We start from the raw sequence: 23323 nt of genomic DNA, 5'->3' as shown, positions 1-23323 counted from the left end.
TGCAGAAACAGACCCCCGGTGGGATTCCTGCCACTAGCACTACAGTGACATTGTCTGAATATGCAGCTGATCCCAGTTTGGCAATGTGCAAAAGAGTATTACACCAGCGCTTAATCCAGACACATCTGAAGCATGCTGGCGGCTTGCTAATCAGCTCTGTGAGGATTAGCATCAGGCTAGCGTCATTCCGCAAGGCAAATCTTGTCTAGTCCAGCTGAAAGCTTCCTTTCCATTCTGAAGGAATCTAGCGGGATGGGGACAGTCACTACTCGTTCGACTTTGATGTATGCTAAGTCTGTTTGCCATGTCATATTTTCTTGATCTTAAAGCTTTGGAAGAAAAACATGTTTGTTATTCTGCTTCTTCATGACAGAGTATTACGTTTCTCATCTATCAGGTCAATAACCCCCGTAGACTCGTTGCACTTAATATTCAGATTTAGTCAACCAATGACTTGATTCGTTTCAATTGATAACATTCGGTCCACCCTTATCTTCAATGTGTTTAAATCAATGTCATCTGTTATGCTAATAGATTACATACATTGATATCAGCTCTGTAAACGGTCTAAATGGTTCCTACAAAAAACGTCACTATATAGTAATAAAATGATCATGTTGTTATTGTGGTAGACATGTCATTATCATCTGCAGTACATGTCAGATTAGTTCACAAGCAATTACATCTGTTGTTTATTAGGCCTCTTGTTGACTTGTAGTTGAAGAATGTAATTAAGCACTCAAGTTTCCTCTCAAAGGAGGAAGGAGAACTTATTTAGCTTCCGACTAGAGATGTTTTTGAGTTTTAAATCTACGTTGTCAAACGTAATCTTTATAATTATTCACCACGTTGTCAACAGTGTTGAACTTTGTTCTCCTTTACAGATCGCCGTTAAAACATGACGATCTCAAAGCGCACCAGTGAAGAACAGCATCATATGGCATAATTTCGACCTCAATATGTGAGGAAGTAAACGTATCAAAATATCTCCAGGACATGGTAGTAGCGTTGAAAATTGAGCAAGATGACCACTCCTGTGCTCTAGTTCTGGGCTTATCATCTTGGACGATACTCCTGTGGCAAGCCAGAATGGTTGCTGGCTCTGAGTGCCTGGTCCACAGTACTGATGTAACCATCAATCAGCCGTTTCATATCTGGGGTGAAGGGGTCAAAGGTGGGATGTCGCGCACCTGAGCGCTTGAAATGGCCATCCTTGTTGCACTCAGCACAGAGAAGACTCTCTTCACTGACACTGGTATTGAGGAAGGAAGTGATGGATCGTAATGTGGGCACCAATGCCTCCTGCAACTCCTCATAATGCACCACCAGAAGTGTCTTTCCATAACGCAGCCAGTCCAATACGTGAGAAGCCCACCAGGAGGCATAACTACCCACAAATTCTGGCCACTCTGGAAAGAGGAGAAAGTAGGATGGTAAGAATTACATAAATGATTTGCACTAAATCTTGAGTTTACATATTATGAGAATATAGCAAAGTATGTGTCTCATTTTTGTGTCCCCGAGTCATGGACCTCTTATAATGTGTTCCTAATACCTTTGCTCTTCCAGTGCTGATCAGAAGCGTAACCAAGGTGCCCGGCGCACTTGCGGTTGAACTCAGCCATGAGTGAGCGGTAGGGGTTTCTTATCAACAGTATTGCTGAGTCATACATCTCTATATCCCGCTGGCTGCTCTCATGTGTCTTCACACAGATGGTTCGTCCACTCTTCCAGTAATCTTTCTCACCCTTGAAGCCTGCACAGTTGGGAGGAGAAGAGGATTAGAATATACAGCCAACTGCATGTGGCGACCACTCAGTGCTGGCTCTGAATCCAAACATATACATTCCAAAAACTGCATCCAAAAGTCCTGTTAGTCCAGGCATGAGCACCACGGCCCCCCTCAGGCAAATGTGTCAGGCTCTGTGATGGATTTGAAAAGGCACTGCGACTTTCAAGGCAGGTCAAGTTCTTTAATAATAGAACAAAAATATGCTCAATAAAGTTTGGCATTTGAAAGAGAACAGAAAGTCAGCTGTGCCGAAATGCACAATATCAAGCAATCTCAAATAAATTACGTATATTTATGGATTTGAAAAGATGAAAAATGTCAAGAAACTTCACAAACTCCATAAAAGAGTCGTTCTTCTGTATGAATCTACAGCCCCATGTAAAAAAAGTCATATTTTAACTGAATTTGCAGTCCAAATTGAACGTGATAAGATAAAAAGGCTGTGTACCACAAAATAATGGCAAGACCAGACATCTTTCTGTTGAGTTATTCTTGTGAGCCGCACTAAATAACTTGCATGTAGTCAGATTCACGAAGAAATGACTCTTAAGAGCCAGTCCTTAAAATGAATCATTCCAAAAACTCACAAATCCTGGAGTTACTGTTTAAATCAGACTGAATTAACTTACTGAATCAGTTGCTGTAGTTATACACATTACAACTGAAAATATTCCCAAATGAATACAATTGTGGAATATAGTTTGAATGGAATGGAAAATGACTGATTTAAGAACTTGTTATTCTGAATTGAATCAGGAAATCCATATTGATACCCATTCCTAATGACAATGACAGTTGTGCTTAGTAATGCAGTTATGCCATGATGTTGTGGTGGCAGATTAAAATGTCCATTTTCTTTTAGAGACTTTATTACTAAATAACATTATTATTTCTTTTCTTTTCTTTCTGTTTATGTGCATGAGAGAAAAAGATATGATGCTATTATGATAAATTTATCTCATCCAATGTCTGAGCAATAATATTTTTCAGAGTGGCTCAATATGTGGGAAAGATTGCCTCCAGCAATGATGCATGCAGTCTTTTAAAATGGTAATATATATTATCACTGATATAGCAGTGATAGTGTTACCTCTATTGTAGAGGGTGCCATCAAAGTAGTAACTGCCTGTGTAGTAGCCTGTGGCAAGCTCGATCAGATGCCTCACCCAGGTGTTCCCAGCACCAGGAAAACTGGACAAAGCCACTAGTGAACTTGACTTCTCAGGTAGAAACTTCTTCTCTGTGCATCTGGAATCTGGACCAAAAACAGGCACTTACAGAAGGCAACTATAGGCAAAAACCTGTTATTTTCAACAAGACTTAAATGAGTTTAAGACCTACAAGTGTAATTTTTAACATTATGCTGTGCTGTGCTACTGTAGGTAAGAATGACTGAAGTTTTTTTAACAACAGCTGTTTACAACTTGCTTTCTTGTCTTGACATATTTTCTATTGCAACAGGAAGCTGTGGAAGGACAGCCCGAAAAAAACAAGTTGCTATTATCTCTTGCTATTGCTAGTTGGTGGCAGGTGGTATTAGATAGAGGAAACATTTGGTAAATTTTAGTATACTACAGTTAAAAAGTTTGGGCTCAGTAAGATTTTTTTAACTTCAATTACAGAGATAATTAGTAAGGCCAATGAGATTGTATTAGTCTTACCTTGAACAGGTGTCTGATAGACCTGGAGGAAGAGATGATGGGAACTCTGGTTAGGCAGACTGCTGTTTTCTACAGCACAAAGCTCCTCCTTCACTGGCTCGTGAAGAGTGAAGCGAGGGGTGGCATAGCCACAGAAACAGTCGGGCTTCCTGACCAGGGCCAGAGGAAACTCCTGATGATAGAGTAAATATGTGTATGAATCTCACCAAGAGCCAACCCCTATGTCTCTCCATCCATACTTCAAATTACAACTATTTTGAGTTATCTGAAAACGTTCTCAAGCACTGCAATTAGCTTCTCAGCTAAAGACGAAGATAAATCCATTTACCATGTTGCTGGAGTGGAACAAAGCATGACCATCTGATAGAGAGGGCCAAATTATACCACAATCTAGGTGATATAGAGTGGCGTAGAGGATTGATTACAGAGTGAATTTGTACTCTTTAGGGACACATTAAAGGTTAAACAAGCAGATTGTGTTTAGAAGACTGTGGGGAAAAATCTGTACACCTAGAAGAACAACAACTAAAGCGGATCATATCCAATCTGAATAATTAAGTCAGACCTGATCCATGCAGGTCTCGATGCACCATTGGGAGGTGAGGTTGGGCTGGACGGCATGGGCCAGGGATGCTGCTGTCGTCTTGTCAGGATTTTTGAAGCATCCCCGGTAGCGCACGTTCCTGTCTAAAGGCAGAGAAGAATGGAGAACATTGCTGATTGACAGGAGAATAATAGTGTAGGAACACGACTTTGTGCCAACACTCAATTCATTGCTCTAAGGTCTGGAATGCTGCAGTGAATGCGTAATTAGGTATAAGATGTAAAAAAAAAAAAAAAGACCTTCAAAGAAATTTCAAATAGTTCAAGGAATGAGGCTGTATGGGTACAGAAAAGCTGTAAAGAAGCCACATTTCACAGGAAAAGGAAACTACGCTATCTAATATAAATAAATTCATTTTTTTTTCTAAGTTGCTTCAGCATTTTCTGAACCCTTTTCAGGCACAGCTGCATGTTTCTTTTAGCAGGTGCTTTTGAATATAAGGAGAGGGATGAATTTGATAAAACTCACTATGCTTTAAAATGACATTGACATTTTATTTGGAATTAACTTCTCATGATAGCAGATGTACACAACATAAATATTAATGATAATATGTTTAATTGATATACACTACCATTCCAAAGTTTTAGGTCCATAAGATTTTCTGTTTGTTTTTAATATATTGCATTTTTTGCTCACCAAGTCTGGATTTGTTTGAATAAATACAGTAAAAACAGTAATATTGTGTACAGAATAACTTTTCTGTTTGAATAAAAAATGTCCTTTATTCCTGTGATGGTAAAGCTGAATTTTCAGAATTATTACTCCAGTCTTCAGTGTCACATGATCCTTCTAATATGCTGATTTGGAGCTCAAGAAACATTTCTTATTATTATCAATGTTGAAGAATTGTGATGTACAATACATTCTTTTCAGGATTCATTGATGAATAGAAAGTTCAAAAGAACACAATTTATTTGAAATATAAATGTCTTTATTGTCTTTCTTTTGATTAATTGAATGCATCCTTGTGGAATAAAAGTATTAATTTCTTTATTTAGTGTTGTGTAGTGTATATTTTTTTAATCATTTATATAGCATTTTTCCAAAGTTCATAGTCACTTAAAAGATTTAAAAACATTGTATTGGCTTAACACAAACACATTGTGTCCCACCAGCTAATTTCCAACCAGCGTTGACAGTGAAACCAGTGGAGAAACTGATTAAAAATATGGACAAACACAGAATGTGAGTGGATAATGTGATTTAAGGCCTTCATGACACTTCGTCACCTTTGCAGAGCAAACAAGCACTCTGTAAACGAAGCCCCAGGGCTTTTGTTTGCCTCTCCAAATGAATGAAGAGGCCCCGCAGACCGCCGTTTGCGTTTGAGGGATCACATGTTTCTTTGTGAGGGCCGTAAATGAGACACAGCTGCATGAAAACATCAAACAAATCACTATTAAAACAGACTTTAGCACAGTGGAGAACTGCAGCTCCCGGGTGAGTCTCTGAACTTCTTATTAAGACAAGAGGTAGAGTGTTCAACTTTACCAAAAACAAGGTAGATCCCACTGATCCAGGTGTGGAAAAGGTCTGTTTTTGCAGAATATTATGCATAGAATATTATTCACATAAATATGCTATGCACTACAGGCTATACTGCTCATTTAGAATCATATTCAACAATGATTAAACAAAGAGATGATAAAATTCTTTCATAATTTGGGAGTATGCTTCAAAATGATATTTTATGAATATATAAAAATAGAAAAAAAAAAAAAAGGCCTTTAAAATGGGGGACTGCAACGCTAGTTTTATTTTAACTTGAGGGACCAACAGTATAATTATTTGAAAAACACTACCATACATACTTATTAAAGAAATTATCCATAGTTTTAGGATGCATTAAATTGATCGAACATGACAGTAAAGACATGTATAACGTTACAAAATATTTATATTTCAAATAAATGATGTTCTTGCAAACTTTCTATTTATCAAAGAACCCTGAAAAGAATGTATCACAGTTTTCACAAAAATATTAAGCAGCACAACTGTTTTAAACATTGATGATAATGTTTATTGAGCACCAAACAGGCATATAGAATGATTTCCGAAGGATCATGTGACACTGAGGATCGGAGCAATGATGCTAAAAATGTTCCATCAAAAAAAAAGAAAAGAATTATATATATATATATACAAATAGAAAAGTTATTTTTAAACTATACTAATGTTTCACATTATTACTGTTTTTACTGCATTTTTTAAGGTTAAGTTTCTCAATTCAGCATTTTAACTTAAACTATTTGTCATGCTACAAAAATTTCAGTAGTCGGTACCTATACCAGTAAAGTTTTGCGGTTCTCTGTACCAATTTCGGTATCAGAGCAAAAAAACTTAATTAAGTACTTTAAAAATGTTTGTCTTATGTTGTATCATCCATTGGTTATCACTGTTAATCATCGCAATTACGATTCAATCTTGCATTTAAATACGGTTGTCAATCCAGAAACTTTGCAGTGTTCTTAGCAGCATGAAAAACTAAACTTGTATTTAAAAGCTGTCTTAACTGTACAATGAATCTCTTATTTAAATAGCGTTTACACTTTGTTGGTTACAATGAAAGGATTCATGAGCGTGTGGCTCGCATTGAACAAAACAACACATTATGTTTTTTCAGCAATGTTAAGCGGATTCTGACTAATTTACTTACTAGCAACTCTGAAAGGCCCTTGTGTTCATGTGCTCAACAGATTGTGATTGGATATGGATACAATGCTTAACACTTGTAAAAACACAGTGTAAACACAAACCTTTGATGCCCAGAGAGTGCTCAAACTAGCCTAGAAATCTAGACGCACCCTAGCGGCAGCAAAAATTATTGTGCAGCAAAGTGTGGTCTAGCAACTCTCCGTTGGCTTTTCGAGCTGGAAAAACCAAACTCTGGTCAGGCCAATCACATCGTGTATAGAGTTGGTGGGCGGGCTTAACAATGACGGCAGAGTCAGAGATGTGATGGTTCCGCGTGATTTCCATAGGTGATTTTCCCTGCTAACGTTACTTGAAAAAAAAGAAGATGCTGCTGGCGAACAGCGGTCTTTCGAATCGGATTTGGCCGCGACTCTGGAGGACTTGGAGTTAAGAGAATGTAACAAGTCATTCTTAAAAAAGGAAGATGTGTTCGGAGTTTTGACGATCGGATACGGCAAAAGTTTAATATATCAACTACAGTAGCTGCGCTGGTGGAAAAACGCATGGGACTCACTCAGCCACAGCCGTTCTTTGCTCTGGTTGGTTGTAGCGCTGTCCTATTGCGTGCCGAGGGATATTGAAAGACAACCGCTTATCCCGCCCCTCGGATTGAGGTATGCCAATTGTGAGTTCCCAGACCTAACATCTTGATGTAGGTCTGGCTTGCCAGGCTATGCTCAAACTGACAAGAACGGGAACATTTGAAATCAGCGTCTATCAGCGGTTACTACTCGGTACTATCGGTACTGCAGAAATGCTGGGACAGTCTACTTTTTTTTTTTTACACAGACTGGTACCGTTAATACCTGTTTGACAACCCTACTTAAAACAGCAGAAGAAAAAGGTAAAATTATGAGGCAGAGAGGGAACTTTACTGTGTTATAACTTGGAATATCAATGAAGAAATGTTGTGTTACACCAGCCCGGTGTCCCCTTCACATTTACAGTTTTAGCAAAGTTAGCATAACAATTAAAACAATCATATAGAGACCTCTTCATGGCTTTTCTGTTGCATTACATAAATTCTTAAAACCAACAGCCCAAACAATGCACAAATCCCTCTTAACAAGATATTAACTGGTACAATGGATAGTATTTTCAATTTAAGCCACAAAACATATGGTCCGTGCTTAATAGCTGTGTCTGTGAGTGCAGTGCTGGGCCGAATCCAGTTGGCCTGAAACTGCAGAGGGACATTGGGTCTGGACTCCGAGGTCCAACAGCATGTGGAAGAGACTGATGAAGGAACCTGTTTCAAACATATGGCCACATCAAAGCTCCACTGCCAGACTGGATTACCTGCAGAAGCAGCGCTGCATGTGTAGGAACTGCAGATATGTGCATTCATATTTAAATGTATTCATTTGGCAGATACTTTCATCCAAAGCAATTAGGTTATATACTTTTATTTTTACTTTTGTGTTTCCTAGGAATTGAACCCATGACCTTCATTGTCAAGACTATGCTCTTCCAGTTAAGCTTCATTTTTGTGCACATTAACTGCAGTGCTAGAGAGCAGCATATTCAATTTTTAGACTTTAAGACTTATGAGTTTTTGAATGTTTGTATGAGTAATATTTAATATTCCTTAAGTGATTTTGCATGCTTCCCAATGCACTGGTAAAGCTATGCATGACAGAGTGGGAAGTTCTGTCCTGAGAATAAGTAAACTTATTTCAAGCACTCACATCTCCGCTGGCCAGGAAGAACCTCCTCCACCTTGTAAACGGACAGACGGGACACACCTCCACAGATGGCGCCCTTCTCGCCTTTGCAGTCCAAGTTACACTCCTCTTCTTTCATCCGAGCGCTTGTGATGCGGTTGCCACAGTAACATTCAGTCCCATATTCAAGGCCAGCGAACTGGTATCCACTGTGTTAAACAAAACATTCAAAATCTAATTATACTCACAAATACCCTGGTTGGATAGCATGAATATTTACAGCGGAAACTTCCATTTCGATAAGACGATATTACATTATATTTATATATATATATATATATATATATATATATATATATATATATATATATATATATATATATATGTATGTATATATGTGTATGTGTGTATATGTGTGCATGTGTGACATACTACATACATTAATTTTGGAATAATGTTTTTTTATGTTTCTAAAATAAGTCTCTTATGCTCCAATGGCTGCATTTAATTGATCACAAATAAAGTAAAAACAGTAATATTGTGGAATATTATTATAATTATTTTACAAGAACTATTTTCTATTTTAAAATGTAATTTATATTCATGTGATGCAAAGCGGAATTTTCAGCATCCGTACTCCAGTCTTTAGTGTCACATAATCGTTCAGAAATCATTCTGATATAATTTCATGCACACAAAACAATTCTCATTATTATCAATGCTGAAAACATTTTTTGTTGCTTATTTTTGTGGAAACTGATACGTTTCAGGTAAGTTTTATTTATTTATTTATTTATTATTATATTTTTTTCCAAGGATGCATTGTAGTAAATTGATCAAAAGTTACAGTAAGAACATTTATGATGTTACAAAATATTTATTTTTCAAAAACACTCTTCTAGAGAAAAGCCTTACACAAGTAACTCACACTAAAACCCTTGAATGCAGCCCGCACCCAGTAGGGATTCTGCTAAAGTCCACCAGCATCTCTCGGTCCATCCCAGCCTGTGAGCCCAGGGGTTTACCAGCTGGTGATTGACCAGCTTGCTGAGCCAAACATCTGTTTCACCATTTCCATACCCTGTGGTGCTAGACTCAGCCACTTTGTAGTGGCAGCCCTTCTCAGGGTGCCATTGCGTACCACCTGCCCAGCTCTCTCACAGTAACGAACTTGTTCAGGACACTCCTGCATACATCTCCATCTCAACTTTTAGATGGAACGAAAATAATTTTTGTTCTAATACATAGACAGCAAATGGGCTAATGGTTGTGTTAACCACAACGATCATCCTCCATCTCAAAGCTTTTGTCCTCTGGCCCTTTGCAACCTCAAAAAACTTTTTTTGAGGTTGCAAAAAGGCTCAGCACGATTCCGTTCAAGCATGTTGGTGTAGGGCTCAACAGGTATTAGCTTGAGCCCCTCTGCAAATTGTTTCCCTGATCCTCTGCTTGAAACGTGGCATTGGCACTGCCATGGCAACCTAGCCAGGGACATTCCCACTGTTAATCTGCGCTCTGAATTAATCGCTCAGTCTGAGCAGACATATACCTGCAGACACAGAGCAGGAGAAGGTTTTCTACCTGTCACCTATCTGCAAGAGGATAATACTGGGCTTGGATGTCAGATCCTTTTCCATCTGAGAAAACATAGAATGTATTCTTTGATATAAGTAACTTTTGGCAGGTTCCATAAATATGATGTCTTACAAGGTTACACAATTTTGTAACCTTTACAAAGATGGGTACACCCTGCTCACACAGACATTACACGCCATCAGTTTGTTTCATGCTATGCAGAGTTAGACAGACGTCAGTCACCGAGCACCGCAACCGAAACAGCAACCACCTTTTATTATGCTGCGTTCATGCCATAACTACTGTAATTTGGAAGAGATGGAAACCTGTGACGTTATATTCGGAGCGGTTCGTGACTCGAATCTATGTTTCAATGTTTCAATGGTAACATCTGCAGCAGTCAGATGGTACAGGTCAGTGCTCTAAGTTGTTTATGTTCATTATTATTGTAATGTTATTTGCTTTGAGTTGAATGCCGTCTCTCAACTCGTGATGCTTTGCAAACTGTGCTGGCTTTTGGAGACGCTCTGAAGGGAGGGTGGTATCTCATGCTTTCCTAGCTAACTTGTTGCTCAACTGCTCTGAAAATTGCCTACCCTACCTTTAAGCAGCATAACTCAACATTGATAATAAAAATAAATGTTTCAATAGCACCAAATCTGTAGGATCTTTCTGAAGGATCATGTGACCCTGAAGACTGGAGTATGAATTACATTTTAAAATATAAATCAAATAGAAAACAGTTGTTTAAAATTATTTCACAATACTAATGTTTTTACTGTATTTTTTATCAAATAAATGCAGGCTTGGTGAGCAGAAGAGACTTCTTTCAAAAGCATTAAAAAACATCTTACTTACCCCAAACTTTTGAGCAACCATAGCTTTGCAACCTTAATTTTTTCCCCCTTTTATTTCCTTTATTTTTCGTTTTCAATTTTTACAAATTTTTACTAAACTATGAAAATGATAAAATCACAAATTTAGTTTTAAACATTGTGGTAACATGACTACAAAGAATAGCAAATCTCACAGAAAATTAAGGTAAGACTTTATTTTGATGGTCCCTTTTGAACGTGCTGTTGACTATAAGTAACTTTGCAACTATATGTCAACTAACTCTCATCAGAGTATTAGTAGATTGTCTGCTTAATATCTGCAAACACTTTATTGTGATAGTCCTCCAACAGACACTCTACTGACTATAAGTAATTTTGCAACTACATGTCAACTTAATCTAACCCTAACCCTACCAGTCTATTAATACTCAACTAACACTCTAATGAGAGTTACTTGACATGTAGGTGCAACGTTTCTTATAGTCAACAGAATGTGTTAAAGGGACCATCAAAATAAAGTGAAACCAAAATGGATAGAAAATAAAAGAATTAGTATCATATAATATTTAATTTATATTTATAAATGAAATATTATTTGAGTTCTGAGGCTGACGATCTGTACCTCCTTTTCACTAATCATTTGTTGAAATAGAAATAGAAATATTAATTTTTCAAGTTTGTTTTTTCTTTGTACAATTTCCATAGACATTATATCTAGTTGTAATGCAAGACCATAATATTGCACAGGTCATGATGATTGAGGTAAAACAAAAACCGTAATTTTGCACCTTAAAGTTGCCAACACTGTTAATTATGAATTCTTCTTCATAGGAAGTCAATGTGAACAAAGAAAATCATCTCTAGCTCATGTTAGGTTTCATGTTTTCTAATGGACTATTTGGATTCCCCCTGAACATTGCAAATGTCACCCAAGTAATTAAATAAGCTCTGAAACATTGGGGGTAATTACAGGAGGTCAGTCTTCCTCACAATTGTTCTCTGGTGGTCAATTATCTGTCCGCCTAAGAACTAGAGAAAGTGTATACTCCATCACGGCAGATAGATGTTTCTCCTCCAGCATTAGCAGAGCCCAGGTCCAGAGTCGCGGTCCATTAATTGGGCCTGATCCCATTCCCAGCATGAGCTCCGCCAGCTGGCACACAGATTCACACTGCATGTTCTTTTCCCTAAACACTGTTTCATTATTTCGTGATTTAAGATGAGCACAAAGGAGACTCTAGGCAACAGATGTCCATCTGCTTTTCAGTGGCTCCATGTTTACAACAAAAGATGTCTGTATTTAACTATTGTGTATTAATCACATACCTTTCCATGCAGGTGTCCTGACACAAGGTGCTGGTCATTTTCCGGAAGTCATAGAACACCATCCCTTTGAGTGCCCGGTCCTTGGCGTCATCCAGAAAGCAGCCGATGTAAGTGCCTGAGAGAAGAATAAAAATCGAATCACAAATTCAGAACATGACCTTTTTCTGTGCAAACAGATGGGAAGATTCTGCAGCACAGCTTGAAATCGAGATAATTGAGAAAATAATCCAATTATCATAAACAACCAATTTGTCATCCTGAAAAGCACACAGCTCATTTATCATAGACTTTCACCTTTGTGTCGGATTTTTCTTTTCGGAAGGACTTTCTCCACTCTAGACGCTTCCTGTTCGGACATGAGGCTGTGGAACCAGCGGCGTCTCAGATGTCGGATCTCCTGGTTTCGTGAGGTCAGCCATTGTGGTCCAGCATTGTCTTCGGACAAACCGCTTTGGTATCCCATCCCCTTGCCGTTGAGCCGTGCACTCATTATTCCATAACTTGTCCAGAGGGCAGGCGCCTCCAGGGACCTGGGAGGAGACGGCAAAGACGGTAATGGAAAGTAACTGCTCGTCCCACGCTGTGACACCACCAATCCATGTCTCTGCAGAAGAAGAACACTTCCAGCCATAATGTAGGCGACACCGAGGAAGAAGAAGAGTAGCTGAGTCCGTCGTAAAAAGCGCTGAAGCCTGTGGAAGGGCTTTGCCATGTTGCCCTCCTTCCAAGTTAGTGAAGAAAAATTTATTCTACAGTTTCATGCTGCCATTGTTCCAACCAAAAAAAAGGTAGAGACCTATTCCAGGTGCTTCCTTCTCTAGAAAGCTCTACCACCGATACCTTATTCACATTCTGTTTAAAAACTCTTTGAGCGCAAAATTCCTCCGGCAAAATGTCCCGCCGTTTACCTGTGAGAGGATTAAGTGAAAACTTGAGTGTGGCGTTACATCCCCTTGATGACAGAAGTACTTGTGGCAGAATGTACTCTGAGCTCTTACGCCTCAAAGACTTCGGGGAACCTGGTGGGAAAATAGAAAGCAGTTAGACACAAGTCGAAGCACATCTTTCACTTTTTTTATTCGCAGAGATAGACCAGAGTTCTAGAGACAAGAAAGAAATATAGAGTGTGTAGCAGTTATTCTGGTAGTATGTCTCCATTAAGAGGAGAGAGAAGGGCTCGCTGGCTGGAGAAGCATTACCTGTTTGTGCTCCTGTCTGTCTTTATGAGTACACAACAAAGGTGAAGAGTGAAGAGGGTACACTATACAGTCTCCTATACTTGGGTGCAAATTATGGGGGGCTTGGGCTCTGACAACCCAAAGGCAGTACACACAAATAGTTGGGGATTTGTGTGTGTGTATATAACAAAGTGAAGTACGTGGAAATGTTATTTTGGTTGTTTTTTACAGTGTTTTCAGCCAGGAAGAATCCATAGATTGATCAAAATTGTCAGTAAAGACATTTATAATGTTACAAATAATGTTATTTCTATTTCGAATAAATTCTGTTCTTTTGTGCTTTCTAATAATCAAACAATCCTGAAAAAAATGTATTACGGTTTCAAATATTAAGAAGCAACTGGTTTCAAAAATAAAACATTTCTTGATATGATTTCTGAAGGATCATGTGACACTAAAGACTGGAGTAATGATGCTTACAATTCGGCTGTGCCTTCACAGGAATAAATTACATTTCAAAATATATTTAAAATGGAAAAGTAGTTATTTTAATTGTTATTTTAAATTGTACAGTATGTTTTTATTGTATGTTTGATCAAATAAATGCAGCCATGTTAAAAAAAAAATATATATATATATATTTAACATAAATCCACAACAGATGAAAGTTACAGAAATCTGCTAGGGGTGATTAAATACTCTTTCCATTCCTGATTTCCATTTCTTAATTTTTTTTTGACATGTAACATGCACATTAGCTGACTGAGTAATATGAAATCTGGTTTAGTACTGCTTATCTAAGCCAAATAGTTTCTGGAATTTGCAACACCTTTTCCCCTCCATTCGCTTTAGACATTCTTGAAACTTTTAGCCCATTATTTCAGCTCCACTGAGAATCCTTTTGTGTGGCAAAAACAAACCTTGTAACAAGTATTACTGAACACCAGGGTGGGCAGTCCCTTGCTTCCATTCATTCTTGCCAATCAAGCAAGTCTAGCTATACAGAGCCCACTGTGTGCCCCACATACTCTACCAGTCTATTTTATCTGAAATATGTTTGGGTCCACAGAAGATGAAAACACGGGCTGAGCCTTAATTGCATAATCACCAGACTATGAATATGAATGTGGATTTGGTTTAATGCATGGGAATCTAAGGCCAGGCGAAGAGTAAAAACAGAATATCTAACCCATTTTATTCAAGATGGTCTTCAAGTCAATTGACTGCATTTACAGTACTTTCTTAATAAATGTTTCTGTGCTTAAACAATCCAAAAGTATTTCTGTAATCAAAATGTATTTTGTTTTTCCTCTTAAACTGACATCACTAGGATAATGTAAACCAATAGCCAAATAGGCAAACTCTTTTTCAATCTCATTTTACAGCTTCATATACTTTGGGGCAAAAATTCTTAGTCAGATCTTAATCAGAGATAACTGGGCTTGTTGCAGCTCTTCATACAAGCAGAGCTTTGCTCATTGAACCCATTGTTTTGTCAGTGAGCCCCCGACTCATTCTTTTTAGGCCTGGTGCTGGAAAAATGCCTAGATTTGCATAAACGCTTGAGATGCAGGGGCGGATGTCCTAGCCAGCACCAGAGGAAACCATAACTATGCGGCGGCTGAGAATGTAAATCAGCCTGAGGGCTCATTATTCTTCTAGCTATGAACAGTGAGTGACTGGCGTCTGGTAGTTTTTCCCCCTCTGCCAGCACACAGAGCAACTTCAAACAATTCTCTCCTTTACAAGACAGAGGCTGCATGTAGTTGACAGAAATCAAAATAACACACACTGCATCTGCCATTCGACACCGTAATTGTGTGGGGAAAGTATTTTAAAAAACTGATTTTAACATGCAAGGACATGTTCTAATAAACCATGTCATATTCAGCTATACTCTATGAATATGCTTTTCATTTAAATTATTTGCAGCAACATGTTCTCATAAAAAAAAATTCTTTCCATGTATACATAATTCATAGCTTTTGAATAATACAAATATGAAAAGCTGCTTACATGTATATGAACAAGATTTACAGAGCTGACAGCTGTTCACAGGACGTTCTTGTGTTCTTGTGTTAATAATAGCTAGACAAAATCGAGCAAACTTTTCAACTAAAAACTAAAAATGTTTTATGCATTTTGGCTTTTCAATTACACGTCAGTGGTGTTTTGGGGGCCTAAAAACGGGTTTCAAAGTGCAAGTTTTTGAAAGTGATACGGAGTTATCGCCAGTGTGTAAACTACAAAAAAGGCAAAAATTTGAAAAAAAAAGGTAACATCATGCACATGCGTGTTAGTGTTTCTCTACAAAGTGTCCTCGCCAACTAGTGGCCTGGCATGCGTAATACAGCGTTTTTAGTCATTTTTGCCTACTGACATCAATTGTTATTTCTGTTCCTCTTTCATCTCTGTAGAAAGAAAACAAATACTTATTAATTTTTTTAACATTAGGCATAATGAAATGCAACTAACTAGCTACAGTATTTTCCCCAAACAGAGTAGAGTATTTATCTTACATATTTTTTTACCTGTTTTGGGGCTTGTGTTAGTCATCATTCATTATATGGTACATTACTGATAGCTGATGCTCAGCAGTTTTTGCTTCAAAATGAAAATACCTCTAACAGGTGCTACAGTATGCATTCACTGCTTTGAAGTGAAGGCATGAATCCTACTCAACTAGGATTTTTCACTATAGATCTATTCAGTTGAAAATCACTTTTGAAAATGAACCTGAAATGAGGCCACGGTATGTTTATGAGAGATGAGTTTCTCATCATCTTGGTAAACCGGAGCATTTGGCAGTAGTCCCAAGCTCTTTTTTTTTTGTTGGAATATTATTCACTTTAAATAACTGTAATTAATGGAGCCAAAGGGAGGCGGCTCGATTAATTATAAGGATGGTCCGTTAATGAATGTTATAGCAGTGAGATGCGTGGGACACATAATTCATCTTATTTTATCTTTCCTTTTCGCTCTGTTGTGTGCTTGCTGGTAAATGGCATTGCATTTCATACAGAAACAAATGCATTTATGAATAATAATGCAGAGCCAAGGTCATTTCCATTTCAGTTCAGGGAAGTCTGATGACTCCACAGTGCATTTCAGAGGGCATTAAGTTCGAAATCAAATGTTATTCGCCTTTATTTGATGTATTATTTATTGGACTATTTTGCTGTTGCTCTAGTGACATATGCCTCAAAACCCTTGAGTTCTAATAGCACTGGGCAGAGTCTTCATGACTGTCGGTGGACAGCAGCGCTGTATGTCCAGACTGGTGCACTCATTTGTCTTCATCTGCTTTCCCAGCGTGTTATCATCTCACTTACAGCAGGGCAGCCACACTTCCATCTCAGAGGCTGATGGGACTGACCCTGGAGCTCAGATGCTGCCCGGAAAGCTCTTTTCTCTCATATAAGCATATTGCCACCATCTCTGGCCATCTGGATGTTATGTACTCCACTTTAGTATCTATGAATGAAGCATTTCAGTAAAAAATCTTTAAGCAAAGAAGGTTTCCACAGTCATAATCTTGCTTCTAAAGAGTGTCACAGTGGGGTGGCAGACATATGACAGGTGGCCCGCTGTTCCCCTGGCCCGCAGTGACCCCAATCTGTCCTCTAATATAATTTCAAGGCTAAATCCAAGAAACGAGGGGAAAAGAAACATTTTTATATTATGCTTAACATGTAATGCATTTCTTCTTTCTTCTTTCTAATGCACTGTAAAAAAAAAAAAATTTAAACAAAAAGTTAACCAGCAATTGTTACTGTAAGGAGGTATTTCTACCTGATCTAACCTTTACATTTAGTTTGGCTAGTGTAACCTAATATATTCTGGTTGATTCAGTGATGTTAAACAATACTTTGGTTTAAATGAATTTTGTTTAATTTAAATGTTACCACATGAAGCTAATTTTAGATAACTTTTTATCACTCAATACTGCAGTGCGAATCAATAATATAATCAAAGAGATTTAAAAAGACATTTCCAGCAGTTCACTGATTGGCAGCCTGTCAGCGAATTCAAAATAATGTTTGCAAAGTTCCCAAGAGTAGTTGTGATGACTAATTAAGAGTTCACTTATCAAAATTGCATTTTATTTAGCATAATATTAGTTTAAAGGAAATGAAAATAAACCAAAAAAATATACACCACGCTATTTAGTAGAGTTTATTTCAATCAAATGAATAATACAGCCTATATCTTGGCCAAGATGTGTCCATCTGATTTGAATCACAAAACTTAAATGAATTCGTCATTTTAAAGCATTCGTAATACTTAATCAAAATCCTCTGAAGAAGGAGGAACCTCCAGCTGTGAGCTGAACTGCAGGTGATTGTCAATCACTTTATTTACAGCCTACTCAAACTATTGATCATCCACTGCAGGGATTGATTTCACTGCAGTGTCCAAAAGCTCCATATAAACTGAACTGTTATTTGTTGTTAATTTGGTCCGATTTTGCTTTTGATCCAACTGAGCTTTTGGTTAAAACACACAAAGCCTATTGCAAAGTAACACACACACATATATAAGTGTATTGTGAGTCCGTATACTCGTTGTTTTTGTAGATACGTTTCAAACATGTTCAATTTCACTGGTTCACGTCCAGTATTTATTAGACACTTACAGCGGCAAGAGGAAAGGAGATAAATTAGACAATGCATTAAAATTTTGTTAGGAATAGTCTGTCTTTGATTATTTATGCTTTGTGTTGCTTGAGGCACATTTACATTTGGGGATTTATAGCCCGGCTATAAACAAGGCACTATAACTAAAATTCGCTCAATAAATGCTGGCTGAAAAGATGGCGACTGCTGGCCCCTGGACACCGATTTATTGACCACTAAACTACAACGGATGCGTGCACGAAACGGTGTAGTCGAAGTACTGACACTGGAGCACTTTAACACCCACAGACCACAGACAAGTAAGTGTGATCATTCCGAGGCCTCTTCTGGGAGATAAAGCAAGTTCAGGCAAACCGCAACACACAAATGCATACAGTAGTCCTCGCTGACACAAACTGACAAGACTGCAGCATTATTTCCATGTATTTTTGCAGGGACTCATCACCATCAGCTGCAGAGGATGACACTGCATTCCAAGAAACGTAGCCCTTTCTTTCTCGACTGTAATGTCTTCAATTTTTTTCAGCTGCTGCAGTAAGTAAATGTAGTGGTTACTCACGAATTGAAAGTCTTTCATCTGTGCATACTCTGCTTCCTGGTTCTGTACAATGATGAAATTTAACAAGCTGCATTATCACTATCCTTTCTCCCACTTTTATTAGTTCCTAAACCAACAGTAAATGTAGTTTATAAGCCCTTAAAGGGATACCAGGAACACAAAAGAAGATATTTTGAGAAATATATTTGTTTTTTTCGTTCCTGACATCTCTTCTCTGATGACGTGTTTTTCCGATGGAAAAGTTAAATCCCGCCCCGGGCGCTGATGCAGTTTAGTACAGGTGTGATCACCATTATTATTACTAGCACAAGATGGACTTAACGGTGGTGATAACGCCAGTTCATCTGCGATGCTGTAATGTTGAGTAATTGCATGTGTGCGTGCATCAAAGAGTAAGTCAATTTCTTACATACTGTGTATTTAGCTCTAAGTCTCCTGTGTCTCCAGAGATCCCACCCAGCCTCCCTCTCCCGCCTCTTCTTCCAAAGCCAGCCAGTCTGTCGGCCCCACCTCCGCTGTTTTCCTTCAGCTCTTCAGCTCCTCCTCTGACTTCACTACTGTATGGATTTGCCTCGGGTCTTCCGGTCACCAGCACAGCCTTGGCAAGAATAACCATGGGTCCACCTCCGGCCGCCGAGCCCATTACTCAGCTCGTAGACCAGTCAGTTCAACCGTAGCTCCTCCCTCCTATGGCTCCACCGGGCTCCCTCCTTCCTCCTACTCCCCCTTGGTCAGACGTTGGTCAGCCTGCGCCATACACTTCCAGGCTTTCAGCTGCTCTTTGTCTTTCCACCCCTTCTGCTCCGTCCCTCCGGCTCCACCTTGGTCCTTAGTCCCACTGGCGTGGTCTCATCGGCTCCGCATGGGTCTCCACCTCCATCGGCTCAGTCTCTGTCAGTCGTCCCCCAAGTTTTGTCAGCCAAATCTCCACCATGGCTCCTCCCTCTCTTTACTCTGACATGGGCTTTCGTCTGCTGTATTCTGGGTCCCCATACAGCTTCTCCTGATCTCCTCTCCTCCCTGGCTCCTTCCACCGCCATCACCGCCCTGGTTTCTCCCGTTACCTTCTCCTGTTTCCTGCTCCACGTCCTCTTCCAGAGCACCCACCTTACCTCCTTAGTTGGACTGTTACAGTGAGAGGGGGGAGGGGGCATAATGTAAAGTGTATATTCTATCTCACAGTCTTATCTCACAGGTAGGTCATTCAGGGTCACATGGAGAGGCGAGGTATCCAAAGCACATCAACTGACCACAGGGGTTCCCCAGGGTTCAGTTCTTGGACCGCTCCTCTTCTCCATTTACACCACATCATACAGGCACATGGTTTCTCTTACCATTGCTATGCTGATGACACCCAGCTCTACCTCTCATTTCAACCAGATGATCCCACAGTAGCTGTACGAATCTCAAGCTGTCTGACATCTCGGGATGGATGAAGGAACATCACCTGCAGCTCAACCTGGCAAAGACTGAGCTTCTCATCCTCCCTGCCAATCCGTCTCTACAGCAAGACTTCACTATCCAGCTAGATTCTTCCTCAATCACCCCATCAAGGTCAGTCAGAAATCTTGGAGTAATCTTTGATGATCAGCTGACCTTCACTGACCACATCACAAAGACAGCTCGATCATGCAGGTTTGCTATGCACAACATCAGGAAGATCAGACCTTTCCTAACTGAGCATGCAACACAAATTCTTTCCTCTTCCTTAAATCCTTGCTTATCTGGCTTATGCTACTCCGAGCAATGTCTGAACTTTGTATTTTGAGCACGTCTTGCGTTGTTTTTGTCTATTCACGATGACTCGCTTGGTTTAGTCCTCAGTTTAGTGTTGTCAAAATATTCGGTACTTCGGTACCAAGTCGGTACTAAAAAAATGTAAACGTCACGGTACCAAGTCCCGGTGGTACCGAGTACCCAGTCAAACCCGGTTTTGGATGCGCATGCATGCACGAAGGGCGTGAAGTTGCGTCCGCTTCATGAAAGCGCTGAGACATGGCGACCGGCGGCGCTGCTGATGTGGTGTCTGTGTATATTAAACTGCAAAACGACTATTTAAATATGAACCCTTCATGTTCTGCTTGTCTCTGTGTGAATGAACGGCGCAGACGCGCGGTTTCATTAAACGTTACCTCACACACACACACACACACACACACTGAAGCACGACGTGGTGCTCGCGCTGTTTTCAGTCTCTGCTGCCTCACGATATGATGACATGATTCATGATTCCATTCATCTCCGAGAGTCACTTCATGAGCATTTTACCGTTTCATTTGAGAAAAACTATCGTCATATCATACACGCACAAAAACTCAAAGGTCTTCACGGCAACCCGTCAAAATAAAAGTTTGGTTTAACTTAAAGAAATTGACAGAAATAATTATATTAGGTTACTGTACAGTAGATTTAACTACGTCTCCATTAATTCAAGATACTACTACTACTAATAATAATGTGTGCATAGAAGGTTGCTTATTTTTCACTTGACTTTTTTTATAAGCAATATTTCTCAATATCATCAATATTTTCGTTTAAACAGCATGTAGCCTTCAATCCTTTCATAAATTTACCATCATAAATAATAAAGTCATTGAATTGAATTTAATTTAATATATATATTTTTTTTCAAATAGTTAAATAAATTATTTTAAAAAATAGTTCAAACTGATTTTGCTGTGGTACCGAAATTGGTACCGAGAACCGTAACATTTTAATGGTATCGGTACCGACTACTGGAATTTTGGTACCGTGACATCCCTACCTCAGTTGTAAGTCGCTTTGGATAAAAGCGTCTGCTAAATGACTAAATGTAAATGTAAATATTCTGTTTGGTTTTGTTTTCACTGTGTTTTCGGTGTTCATTTTGAGTTCCCAGTCATCTTTAGTTTCCCTGGTCGTTAATTAGTTCCTTTACCTGTTCTGTTTTACCTTGATCACTCTCCTTGTGTACTTAAGCCCTAAGTTCATTCACTTATGTGTCGCCTTTAGTTAAACAACCTTTCTGGTTGTGTGTGTTTTCTCCAATGTATTATTCCTGTTTTGGGATTTTTATATTAAAGACTGTTCACGTTACCTCCGATCGTCGTGCAATTCATTACAGCCACAGTTTAGCGTGACACGATGACGAAGAAGAGTATTATAATATCACATATCCAGATGCTTGCCATGTAGGCAAACACACTTTTTGTATTTTAAAAACTGATTCAAGAGTGTTGATCAAGGTAGATGCAAAAAAAACGTACTCGGTTACCTAACTTAACCTCGGTTCTCTCTAGAGAGGGAACGAGTATTGCGTAAGTTTAGCTTACGCTACGGGTAAAGTTAATCTTTGCTCGAGATATTGAAGCCAAAATTATCCTTAATTTTGTATATATTGTCAACGCAGTGCAGCAGCTGCAGACCTAGTGCAGGCTATCTAGCGTGCTCATTGGCTGCCTTGCGGCAACTGCAGCAGCCTACCAGTGAGCCTGGCGTGACGTCACGCCCAATGGTGGCGCTTCGCGCCCACTACGCGTCACAGTCCGCGCAAGGGGGTGTGGCTTAGCGTATAAAAGCGGGGCTCAGAGGCTGCTTCCCTGGTTTTCATGATCTGAAGCGAAAATCGCTCGTGGCGCCAGCACGGCCGGTTACGCAATACTCGTTCCCTCTCTAGAGAGAACCGAGGTTACGTTAGGTAACCGAGTACGTTCTCTTACGAGAGGTTCTCTCGTATTGCGTAAGCTTAGCTTGCGCTACGGGAACACTTTGTCAACGCCATGCACGCCCAGCATCCACTCTATGAGTCCCAACCCGGGGAACATTGAAAGTGGGAAATTCAAGCAGCCAGCAAGCGGGCCGACACATGTATAACATAAGCACCCATGGGGAATGCAGAGCGGCGGCGCCGGGCTGCATGTTACATGTAAATCAACCCATATTAGTGCAGCTCAACCAGGAGAGCTAACGTTGAGGTAGCCTGCGCACCAGTCATGTGGGCAGTTCATACACACATAGACTGATAGAAGTCTAGCCTGCAAGGCGGGAACTTCCAGATTATAGAATCTCACAAATGTAGACGGGGAGGCCCAGCCCACCGCCATACAGATGTTGTGAATAGAAATTCCACTGGACCATGCCCATGACGAGGCCATGCCTCTTGTGGAATGAGCCCTGATGCCCAGAGGGCATTGCAGACCTTTTGACGTGTAGGCAGCAGAAATCGCGTCCACTACCCATCTGGATAAGGACTGTTTCGAGGCGGCGAGACCTTTGGTGCGCCCGCCAAACGAAACGAAGTTTTAAACTTTGCGCCTGTTTTAAATAGGGCTGTCAACGAATATTCTAAATTCGATAATATATTCGAATAGTTTTAAAAAACAGAAATTTGAAGGTGAAAATTAATATTCGAATCATGTGGAAAAACACGCCCGCGGTAGCAGAGGCGCGGCTGTCTGCTTTGCGAGTGGCAAAATTCTGAAGCTTAAAATGTAAAACGCATTTTCAAGCTGCACAGATTGCACAGTGAGTGTCTGGCTCACTCATTGGCTGTGCTGCGGCAACTGCACATCCAATGGCACGGGCGCCTCCAACGTGTGTGCCAATGAGCTAGCATTACATCAGACATGTCAGAGCCCGCCAAGGGGGCGTGGCCAGACGCCCTCAAAATAGCCATAGTAGCAGGCTAGCAGCAGTTTACCACAGCACAGCTAACTCGGAGCGTTCAATGTCGGTTCTATATACTGTAAAACTTCAATTAATGTTAATAATATTTGTTTCAATCACCGAATGAAGCCTGCTATATTTAGGACAAGT

The 23323-nt window shown here is 39.5% G+C and overlaps 1 protein-coding gene across 2 annotated transcripts in view; it reads right to left on the bottom strand.

The window, feature by feature from the left end:
• Positions 1-565: 565 nt before the first annotated feature.
• The window catches only part of LOC130104564 (sialate:O-sulfotransferase 1), a 35183-nt gene continuing 12425 nt past the window's right edge, over positions 566-23323 (bottom strand). Inside the window, exons 2-10 of one of the 2 annotated variants that reach the window (XM_056271183.1) lie at positions 12987-13174; positions 12450-12951; positions 12156-12270; positions 8443-8627; positions 4019-4140; positions 3454-3625; positions 2883-3047; positions 1556-1756; positions 566-1409 (exon numbers count right to left, since the gene is read on the bottom strand). In XM_056271183.1, the coding sequence (XP_056127158.1) occupies positions 1057-1409; positions 1556-1756; positions 2883-3047; positions 3454-3625; positions 4019-4140; positions 8443-8627; positions 12156-12270; positions 12450-12867 (1731 nt within the window). In that variant the 5' untranslated portion in view covers positions 12868-12951; positions 12987-13174 and the 3' untranslated portion in view covers positions 566-1056. The remainder of the gene's footprint in view (positions 1410-1555; positions 1757-2882; positions 3048-3453; positions 3626-4018; positions 4141-8442; positions 8628-12155; positions 12271-12449; positions 12952-12986; positions 13175-23323) is intronic. The other variant, XM_056271184.1, reaches the window with a different exon arrangement.

Source organism: Rhinichthys klamathensis, unplaced genomic scaffold, assembly GCF_029890125.1.
Source record: "Rhinichthys klamathensis goyatoka isolate OS25496 unplaced genomic scaffold, OSU_Roscu_1.1 h1tg000311l_1, whole genome shotgun sequence".
NCBI classification, from domain to species: Eukaryota; Metazoa; Chordata; class Actinopteri; order Cypriniformes; family Leuciscidae; genus Rhinichthys; species Rhinichthys klamathensis.
Note: the sequence above shows the minus strand (reverse complement) of the source record. Positions and strands in the feature narration are given on the sequence as shown.